The following is a 10,577-nucleotide window of genomic DNA, read 5'->3' as shown; positions in this document are numbered from 1 at the left end:
GACCCGCTGCGGAACCAAACGAGATGTCGCACCCGTGCGTTAGGGGCTGGGGAGTCCCAGAAGACCTTCCAGGTTTTCCACCCGGGATGCGCCTCCGCGCGCTGGGGGGCCATTTCTGTCCCCAAAGAGGTACTGGGGAATCCGGACGCTACAGCCACGGCAGCGCAACAGCTTAATTCATCGCTTCAAGAACGCAGTTTCCGCGCCCTCCTTCGCAGCTCACCCACGGCGGCGCGCAGAGCCTGGCGGCCGCCGGCACCCAACAGAGCAGCCGGGCAGGAGAGGCACCGAGACCGCGGCTTTCCCGGGGAGGGACCCGGCGCCCGCCCCCGGGCCTGGCCGCCGGCGGAGGAGGCAGCGGCTCCCGGCGCCGCGGGGCGCGGGGGTTTCCTCGGCTCCGTCCCCCGACGGCCCGGCCCGGCCCGGCCCGGCTCCCCCCCCCTCCGCCGCCGCCGCCGCCGCTGGGAGGCTCCGCGCCGCGCCCCGGCCCCGCCGCCGACACCCGCCCCCCGCCTCCCGCCCCCGCACCGCGCCGCGCGGCGACCGGCGGCTCGCGCACCCGGCGGCGGCTCGCGCACCCGGCGGCGGCTCGCGCGCCCGGCGGGCCGGGGATGGAATATACAAACACACAAAGGGAGAGCGGCCGGACTGCTCCGGGTGCGAAGGGCTGGAAGTTTGTAAGTGCAACTCCGCGTTTGTGATCGCTGGCTGAGGAGGGGCGGGCGCTTTTTTTCCCCCCTCCCTTACCCCCCCCCCCCCCCCCCGGTGCTTTTCTTGAAACTGTACTCGAAACTGCTCAATATCTGGGAGCAGAAGGGAAAGTACGCGAGAGGAGTTCTCCTCGCCTGGGCTCGTGGCTTGCTTGCTGTGTTACCGAGGGGGGAAACGAGCCCCGAGCGCGACACGGCTGCTGCCCGTGGCTGGGTCCGCCGGGTCTGGGAGCCCGCTGACGGACACGCCGCTCCGGACCGCCGGACCCGTCTCTCGCGGTTTTAGCGGAACTACGGCTTAGCGGCAGACAGCAGGACCCAGCAACAGACCGAGCAGCGGGCGAGAGGAACGAGAAAGCACAAAGACTAAACTAGCCCCAGCCGCCTCCTCCTCCTCCTCTTTGCCCGGCTCTTTATCTGCACGTTCACTGAAGACTTTAGAAAAAAAACCCAACAAACCCCGCTCCGCCAAACCTACCAGCTTTCTGGCCCGCCGGGGGGGCTTCTCCGTGCCGCCCAGCACGGCAATGCCTTAAATCGCCACTTCAAGGAATAACCGCCCCCCCCGCCCCAGCTCCCCCGAAATGAAATAAAATCAATAAACCTGCCAAGTCTCACTCATTCCCGAGGGAGCTCTCCTTCCTCCAGGGATTCATTTCGGAGGCAGCGGCTCGCTTTATTTTTTTTTTTTTTTTCCGCCCTCCTCCCCCGGCGGAGCACCCCCGTTTCCCCCCCCCCCCCCAGCCCCGGGCTCCCTTTTCGCCCCTCGGCGGGGGCTGCCCGGCCCGCCCGATGCTGGCACAGCCTTAGCGGCCGCCGGACGCCCCGTCCCACCCCCGATCTGTCAGCCCCCAGCGGGGCCGTCACCGCCCGGGGGCCGGCCGGGGGTGGGCTGGGGGCGCGGGGCTGACCGCCCTCCGCCCCGCCGCCAGCCCCCGGGCTCGGGCTCCCGCCGCTGCCCCCGCCTCTCCCTCCCCCCCCGCCCCCCCTCCGCCCCTCCATGCGGCAGTGAGGACCGACCCATCCGGAGGGCCAAGGACCGGCAGCCAGCGATGGGCGACACGGCTCCCCCCCAGGCCGCGGGGCTGGGGGCCGGGCTGCTGGGGGGGGGCCCGGCGGCGCCCCGGGTGCACAGCGCCATCGTCGAGCGGCTGCGGGCCCGCATCGCCGTCTGCCGCCAGCACCACCTCAGCTGCGAGGGGCGCTACGAGCGGGGCCGCGCCGAGAGCTCCGACCGCGAGCGGGAGAGCACCCTGCAGCTGCTCCACCTCGTGCAGCAGGGGCAGGGCGCCCGCAAGGCCGGCAAACACCCCAAGGCGACCGCCGCCGCCGCCGCCGGGTCCGCCGCCGCCGCCGCGCCCCCGGACTACCACCAGCACCTCCTCAGCAACGGCGGCATCAACGGGGAGCAGCCGGCGGGGGAGCAGCGCGCCTCGGCCCTGCTGGCGGTGAGTCACAGCGCCCCCTGACGGCGGGAGGGGACGCGACGCGCGGCCCTGGGGCGAAGCCCCCCCCCCCCTCACGATCCCCCCCCCCGGTGCCCCTCAGGGCACCCCCGCCCGCGGGTGTCCGTGGGGGGTGTCCGTGCCTCCCGCCAGGGTCCCTGCCGGGTGCCGTCGAAGGTGCGAGGAGCGGTGGGCAGGTCAGGGAGCCGAGGGACGCGTCCTTCTCCCTCGAAGGGGTTTTGGGACCGCTTGTGTTTTTTTAAGTCAGGTCGCCGCCCTGCAAGCGCGTCGCCTGCCTGCGCTGTCGCCCGGCCGAGGCGGTGACAGCAGGCAGCCCCGAGGAGAGGCGCAGGCGGCAAACGCTGCCAGCGCATCCCCGAGCGGGGGTGAAACTAGCTCTGAAGTATCGCCCGCGGTCAGAACTGCCGCTTCACCCCCTTTAGGGGTCCGTCCGTCAGGGCTGAAGGCGACTGTTTTCAGTCAAGGCAGCGGTTTGCTGCCCTGTGCCTCGAACTGCGCCAGCGTTCGGGCACGAGGGGACGGGCAGCGCCGAGATCGGCGAGCCCAGCTCTGAGGCACGAGGGGACGGGCAGCGCCGAGATCGGCGAGCCCTGCCTGCAGTTCGGCCGCGGGCCTCGGCGGGCAGCAGCCTGCAGCCCAGCCCAGCAGACCACAGGAGCCTCATGCCCGGTGCTCCCAGCACCCTCTTCCCCAGAAAAGGCCGGTTTGTTATTATCACCGAGTGCCTTCCATGGAGCAGAGTTACAAGAGTTTTCCAGGCACTGCCGCTTTGTAAACGATGTATTGACCTTTTTCAGCTGGAAATTGCTCTGAACATGTCAAGGAGGTGAAGCCTTGTCTCCTGTTACTTTACTAGCAGCAGCCCGTGTACCATGCTTTTGAAGTGTGCACTGCGCTGCGCTGTCTTCCAACTCTTAATTCTCGGCACACATGCGAAATATTAAGAGGAGCGACTGTGTCCTGATAGGCCTATGCTGGCTATTCGAACAGCTGAAAATAGATCGCTCCCTCCGCTCCAGATGTCAAACCTGTCTTTCTTAGTGCCTGACGTATGCTAAAATGGGACCTTCGTGGTTTTTTCTCCCTTCTTGCCCGGGAGTTCACTGCGGTCGCGTGGATCGACGTTTGGGGCTGCATTACGCAGCATCACTTGTGAGGGTGGTGATGTAAGCGTTAATGCGATAACGTTGTGTTCGAGGGGACTTTAGGCGCTTCGACCTCACTCAGTGTTCAGATTAAATCTCCCCATGTTCCTTGTCACAATCAAGAGACCCATTATCTTTTTTTCCAGTGTGTGTTAATGAAATGCTTTGCACTTGTCTTACGGGGAAAAAGAAAGGTTTTTGCCTAACAGTGTCCGTCCCAGAAAAACCCACTTTCTGAAATCAGGGAACAGGCCTGTGTGGAGTTTTTTCTGGTTTTGTTTTTTTTACTAGTTGGTACTATTATTATGAAATAGCTGGAGGCAGCTGTTTGAATGTGCTAAATGAAACAACTCCTAGGAAAATATTGAAAGATTTTCATCTTTTAAATGCGGAGAGGTTGTCCTTATTTATGAAATAGCGCTAAAGATTGTTAACCTGCTCTTCCCTGGAGAGTGCCGTGCACGGCCCTCAGTCCATGTTGCATGTTACGTTGCCTCCCAGGTAACTCTCCACATATGTGTCTTTGACAAGGGAAAGGTCTGACAAAGTCCCCCTCGTTTTTGCACGGCAGCGTTCAGTAATCCTGCTGACAAGGTACATGACTTCACAGAGCACAACGTTTGGGGTCCTGAACCATATTTTGCCACTAAGAAATGCTGGCTCATGAAGCAGTATTGTAATGGTATCACTGCACATCGCTGAGCCTCCCACTCTGTGCTTGACACAGACATTCCTCATTTGCTGCTCTGGTAGGACTGCCTAATTAAGGAACAGAGAAAGGCATCAGTTCAGAGTCACATCTGTGTGTCATAGAGGCACATGCCCCCCTTACCAAGAGCTCCTTGGCACGTTGTTGCAAGCGTTGAAAAGGAAAAGCAAACCACACAGTGTCTGAGTGGGATGAATTCAAGTGGCTGAGGGTCATGCAGCAGGTAGCACAGCACTGTGCTCCTATTCTTGAAAATTCAGAGGGCAGGTGCGGGCCAGGAAATAATGGGGTCTTGCTTTCGCTCTGGCCGTAGCTGGAGGAGGAATTTGCTCTACTAGTTATTCCAAGGATACTTGAAAGAGGAAGGACAAGGTAGACTAAGCCTATTGTCCTGTGCATTACCAATGGATGGGGAAGAGCACCATCTATAAGGCAGCAGAATTCATCCTCTACGGCGTGTTTCCCGAGAGGAAATCCAGTGGAAGCCTTGTTTGCACTGATGGTTATTTCTCTAATTCCAGACTTTTGGCTTAGAGCAGAGGGCAGATCTCAGGTGCACAGGGTCCTGGAGCAAGGCGCAGCTCTGAGCTTCAGTTGTGGTAGGTCCAGCTCTGGCAGAAGGAAGCATGAGACAGTTGCGTTCGTGTGAGTCTCATGCTGAGCATGGGAGGTTGGACACATCTCTGACTCCACGGGAGCACTGTAAAGCTTCACCTGCTTTGCTGTAGCTCCACCCTTTAAAAAAAACAACTCCACATGGATAAGCAGAACGCACTCATAGCTCTCTTTGGGGACTTCTGGCTGTCAGGACGCTCTTTGTCTGCAAAACCGAGATTGTCCCGACGCTTCCTCTCCTGAAAATAGCTGGGTTGTCTCCCTTGCTTTGCAGGTCCCGCTGCGCTTGTTACAAGTGCGCCTGCCACGTTTAGTGGCACTGGATGGGTCGTTTACACAGTTGGACTCAAGAGTAAATATTTGCCACTTGATAACATTTGAAACAATGTTCACTTGCACATATCAAAGCGCTTGAAGTGGTTATCTGATATTGTTGATACTATTATTTGATAATTACCTTTTCCCACTGGACATTTTAAAACCAGAAGAGTGAGTTTTTAGTGGGATTTGGTTTGGGCTTAATTTGACAGTGCTATTTTGATTTTTGAGAAAGCATCTTTGGCAGTAGCATTTTCTAATTGGAGAGTGGAGACTAGATTTTTTAGCTGGATTGATGGATGCGGGTGCGTGTCAAGGAGAAACGTATTCTTCGTGATTCAGCTAGGAAAGCTTTTGTACATTCTGCCTCCCTGCATTTCCCAAGAGATGACATTTGTTTATTTATATGGTGGTGTTACTTTTCATGGTGCAGAGTGGAACAGATAAAATATTCTGTCTTTCTTTTATACATACATCTATATGTGTGTATATGCCCTCCAGCACTTAGATGTGTATATTGTTTATGTTCTATATAAACAGTTAGCTCTGGAGGGCATCCCTCAGTGGCTTAAGCATTGAACTGGTAATACCAAAGTTCTGGCACTAAAGTTTCAAATCTGCGGCGGCCGATTCATTCTTTTTTTCTTCTGACATAGGCTGAGCACTGTTCATTTAGCTCTGTGCAAGCCAGGAACTCTGTTCCACAGGCATCGTTGTATTATTCTGGTCAAGGTTCTTTCATTGCAGCCATCACACCGCTGGCAACATCTTCTCTGAGTGTGTTAAATGATGTCTGTCATCAGTCACAGGTGACTTGTTCTACTTTCACTCATCTTGAAGTTGCACCGAATTTATCATTATAAGGATTATTATTATTTTCTGTACTTAGAAGAGTGAGTATGAAAGGGGCCTTCTCCCCAGATGTAGTCTGCAGGCAGGTGAAAAAGAAAAGGAAAAACAGTCCCATAAAGAGAATGTAGCCAAGGAAGAGGGGAAGGGGTTAATTACTCCTATTCCCCTAAATTCTCATCAATGGCAGTACAAATCTGCAAGAGTCAGTGGGTTTGTCACAGCTCCCTGAGGACCTCAGTGGAAGACAGAGTTGGCTGTCTGGTGCCAAGAGACAAGTTTGGCTTGTAAAACCTCAATTTAGGCAGTTATTTTACACAGAGATCCTTTAAATGATCACGGAAGCCCTGACTTTGTTTCCTAATAACTTTTTTTTACGATCCACACTATGCTTGCTGAGGTTTGGCCTCCCCTGTGCTAGCATTAAAGATCCTCAAGTATTTTAAAAGGAAGGATTGTGCTCTGGTGTCTGTGGCCCGAGTTTATGCTTCCCTCATCTCCTGAGCTCTTTGCTTTGTTTGCCAGTTGACTGCCAGGGTACCCTGCAGAAGTTAGTTGCATTTTCTGGTTCTGGGCATGCGTAGCTTTTGGAAATGCTTTGAAGCAAACAGTGTAAGGTGACCAGCTGTGGGGTGAAGTGACATTATGGTGCGGTCAGCACAGGACAGATTAAAGCACAAACCATTCTGCAAAGCCGGGCTGGGATCGTTTGACTGGCAAAATTGGTGCCAAAGCAATGAAATGTTCTGTTTGTGAGGTGAAGGATTGCTGTCTGCTCCTTGTGCTTCTGTGGGAGTGAAGCTGGGTTCTGATAAAGACAATCTGTGTAGCTGAGTCAGGTAAAATGAGTAAGTCACATTGCCTGTGTGGGTAGAAAACTTTGATCTGCTGTCATGGTCCCTCTGTCCTGCTGGGAACCATTTGGTTAGGATGGACATGGGCATCATTTAAAATCTTTGTTCCCCTTGGCTGTGAGAACGTTTCCAAACCCAAATCAAGAAAACTCTCTTGAAGCCACATAAAGGCCGTATTTAATGAAAAGTTCTGCAAGTGAATTTGTTAAATGTATGCTAGTATAGGGGCCTTTTCAGTACTAGCTCTCCAATCAAATCACTTGCCTCCTTTGAAGCTTTTTAAAGTTTGAATACACTTAATGAAACTCCCTTTCATTCTGAAGCTGTTCAACAGATTGTTTCCATGACCAAAGTTTCTGTAGGTGGTGAGCAGAGGAGCAGTTTGTCTGCCTGGACTTGACGTGCTCTCTGAGGCCAACCCACGGACTTCTTAACTTCCCTGACTGTTACGGCATGTCCTCTGCGAGAGCTCTCACATCCCCTGCGGTACTCAAATTGAGTCCCTTGTAAGTCCCTTGTGTGTAGCACCACAACAAAGGAGAGTGACGTACAGCTTCTCTTCCTTCTGTGCTGAGAAGTGTGACTCCAGCAAAAGCGTTAGCTGCTCTATGGGGAAATCTGAACATGAGAAAGGTACGTCTGAGTCAGAGAAGCTGCTTTGCTGAAACTTTGACTTGTCTCACTGTTACTGCTTCTCCGTTCGCAAAGAGCACTGCCTGCAGAAGGTGTATGTGGAGTTCGGTTAGGCTGCAGTGACCAGAAAAACCCCAGCAACTAGATTAGTCGGCAGGTTAAGAAAGGCTGTAACATGCCTTTCTTCCTCTTCCCAAGTGCTGTCAACAGTCCTTTCTACCCAGATATCGTTTTCAGAGGCCAACTGTAGTCTGCCTTTCTTATGGAGTCTGTTGGCTTATGAAACTGAAACTTCACCTGTGTCTCATTACTAGAAAAGAAGGGCTCCATCCTGGTCCCTCTGACAACTTTGGGAAGAGTAATATCTCCACTGGTCTATTTATATTGCACCTCCTGTGTGGTGTGGGAGGAGCTGGAAGCTGGCAAGCTGCTCCAGCTAACAAAGCACAGGCAGAGAGGTGCCAGCTCTGCCAGCAAGTGCGTCTGTGACCTGGCACATGTCCCCTGTTGTGCCACTATTTCCCTTCTATGCTTGAGCTCTTCAGGTGGCACCGTCTCACTGCCTAGCACATGGGACCCTGGTCTCCGTGGAGGGCCCAACTCTGCATGACAATGATCTGACAGCATGACTTCTGCGGAGTTCAGGAATGTGATTAAAGAAACCACTATATAACACTTTAGAGGGTGCACAGTCAACTACGTGGTAGGTGGAGGAGCTTTAGCCACCTGGCTGCTTCGAAGAGAAGAGGAGGAACAAGGTCTTTGCTCTTTGGCCTCTGTCTGGTGTCTGCATGTCCGCGTTCCGCTGTATGGCTTCCCAGTGATGGTACTCCCAGCAGCAGTAGGGTGAAGCTGATGGGATTCATGACAGGGCTGTGTCTTCCACAAATCTGTATCAGAGGCTGTAAACCCGAAAAAGATCTTTCCCGCTTCATGCTGCTACAGTTTAGAACAGCTTTGAGCAGCGAAAGAGGCAGTGGTCTTGACTGCAGAAAAGAAGGGGTTGGTGCCAAGTGAGATTTGGATTACTTTTTCAACTTAACAGTATTAAGAGACAGATTTTTTTCTGTTTTGTTTTTTTGGTGTTTTTTTTTATATGGAAGCATAAACTATTTATGCCCCACATTTCCCATGAAAAGCTTTCTATAGCTGCTTGAGAGCCAACTTGTAAATTTGTCATACCTTGTCAAGTTCTTCCTAAGTATTATTAGATGCACGTAATCAATCCATAACTGTACCGAAGTGCCAACACAAAATACCTGCAACTCTCAAGCAACAGTTCTTAGGTGAGTGTGCTGTAAACTAAAAACTCAGTGCTTCTACTCTGACTCTAGGACCTATTCAACAGATTACTCCCGTTATTTCAACTCCATAAACCTCAGTTTCCTCTATGAAAAATACTATCTATCACCTTTGTAAAGTGCATTGAGATCTGATGGTGAGTTTTATGGCGTAGAAGCCAAATTCATTATTGATGGAGCCTAAGACAGGATATTTGAACGTTTGCTTTGGCAAAGCTGCAGGCAACGTATGTAAGTTGATGCATTCTTCTTATTTGACTTCTGCGTTTTGTGCCTTTGAGGTGCACTCAGATCACCTGTTCAGCCTTTGACCCACAGGTACGAGTACTGGAAATACAAACCCAAATGAGCCTTTTACATAATCACATGACTCCCAGAGCTGCGCTTTTATGGCATCGTGTTGCCAAGATTCACAATAAAAGTGCAAGATGTGGCAGTTCCGCTTCTTTTTAGGAGAGAAAAGCATTTCCCAACTTTTAATTCATAATCATAAATGTATGCTTCACATTTTCTTGCTTTACTTGCTCTTGATTCTGCATCAGTTTGTATTCAAATTAGTCTCACAGTTAAGTTGTCTGTGTCCAGGGACTTGGTGTACTTGATGCTCCAGCAAACTGAGAGCGAAGTGGGACTGGAACTGAGAGCGTATACCCAAGTCATCTGCTCTCTGTCGAGGCTGCAGCTGCACCCCAGCGCTAGCAGGTGGGAGCCACCTTGTCCTGCATGTGTTGGCTCCCATCTGGCAGTAATGGAGAAAGGTTCGTGTTTATGGCTCGGGGTGGGAGGAAGACTCAGAAATATTTCTGAATTGAGTAACTACACAAACACAACATTCCAACACATTTACTGAAAAATTATAATTTATTTTGTTTCTAATTTGAAAATACCTCACGCCCATGGCTTCACTTACAGGTTTGGCATTTCCCTGAAGAAATTCCTTTTGTTCAGAAATGGCTCCTGTAGCTATTTTTTTCTGTGTCACTCAAGTACCATTCTGATGTGCTTGCAAACCCAGCTGAATCAAAGTGCAGAGAAATTAGTACCAATTAGAAATCAGCGTGGAAGTGCTTCTGACACAGTGAGGAAGCCGATCTTTCAAACCCACTTACCTGCTGCCAGAGCCTGAAGCTAACTGAACGACCCGGTAAGATCCTGGACTAGCAGATGAAACCCCAAGAAAGTTCATCTTGGATATTCTGTATTGAAACAAAACATGCTGTTGTGCAAGAGTCATCCCTGTGGCGCCCTGGCTTTATTACAGAGCTCTGCAGGCACCTCCCTAGAGTAGGTGTTATACAAACACCCAGTGAGAACCGTGCCCTTCCCTGCATACCTTAGGGCCTCGAGAGACAAGATAGACAAAGAATGGAAGGAGAAACAGAAGCACAGAAAGGTCAGGTGTCTTGCCCAAGGTCAAACGGCAGGTCAGTGGCAGAGCTGGGAACGGAGCCCAGATTTCCTGACTCCTAGTCCAGCACTCTATTAATCATCTCTTTGCTTTGTGTTCTGCAGCCTGTTACTGTCCATAGGAAATGTGAGGACGACTTTCCGAGAGCTTCAGAGTTACATCTTAGTTTTGGAAACTATTGATCATTAGCACGCTATTGAGATAAAGAGGTCATGTACTGGACATATGCACTAGCAGATTCAGAACTAAGTCCCCTAGCTATCGATTTCATTCCAGGACACTGAAAAGCCATATTTCATAATCCCAAATGTCTCTTCTAAGTCAGATATTTTAAGTCTCTTCCCTTACAATGTGTACAAAGTGGTTTGTTTTTATAGAATTACCCATTATGGTTGAACTCCTACATTGGTTCTTGTCCTATAAATTATTTCTTCCCTGAAGAAGAGTTACAACAGTTATTTAGGTAGTGGGGCTTTCCTTCTCCATGGACTTTACCAATGAAACAGTTAAAAAAACAGAGAGTCAACAGTCCTGAGACACTTGTGATTCTTACTTATTTTCATTCCTCA

General features: G+C 52.0%; 1 protein-coding gene and 1 long non-coding RNA gene across 3 annotated transcripts in view; one reads left to right on the top strand and one right to left on the bottom strand.

Moving 5' to 3' along the window:
- Window positions 1-1,387, bottom strand: part of LOC142361966 (uncharacterized) — a 170,742-nt gene extending 169,355 nt beyond the window's left edge. The window contains exon 1 of the long non-coding RNA XR_012764555.1: window positions 1,315-1,387. This is a non-coding gene — a long non-coding RNA (uncharacterized LOC142361966). The remainder of the gene's footprint in view (window positions 1-1,314) is intronic.
- A 353-nt stretch (window positions 1,388-1,740) lies between these two features.
- Window positions 1,741-10,577, top strand: part of MAML2 (mastermind like transcriptional coactivator 2) — a 226,828-nt gene continuing 217,991 nt past the window's right edge. For both annotated transcript variants that reach the window (XR_012763618.1, XM_075417727.1), the window contains exon 1: window positions 1,741-2,158. Coding sequence is in view for 1 of the 2 variants with exons in the window: in XM_075417727.1 (XP_075273842.1) it covers window positions 1,763-2,158 (396 nt within the window). In the remaining variant the exon portion in view is untranslated. The remainder of the gene's footprint in view (window positions 2,159-10,577) is intronic.

Source organism: Opisthocomus hoazin, chromosome 1 (assembly GCF_030867145.1).
Source record: "Opisthocomus hoazin isolate bOpiHoa1 chromosome 1, bOpiHoa1.hap1, whole genome shotgun sequence".
NCBI classification, from domain to species: domain Eukaryota; kingdom Metazoa; phylum Chordata; class Aves; order Opisthocomiformes; family Opisthocomidae; genus Opisthocomus; species Opisthocomus hoazin.
The sequence above is the reverse complement of the archived record's forward strand: the minus strand, read 5'-3'. Positions and strand labels throughout refer to the sequence as shown.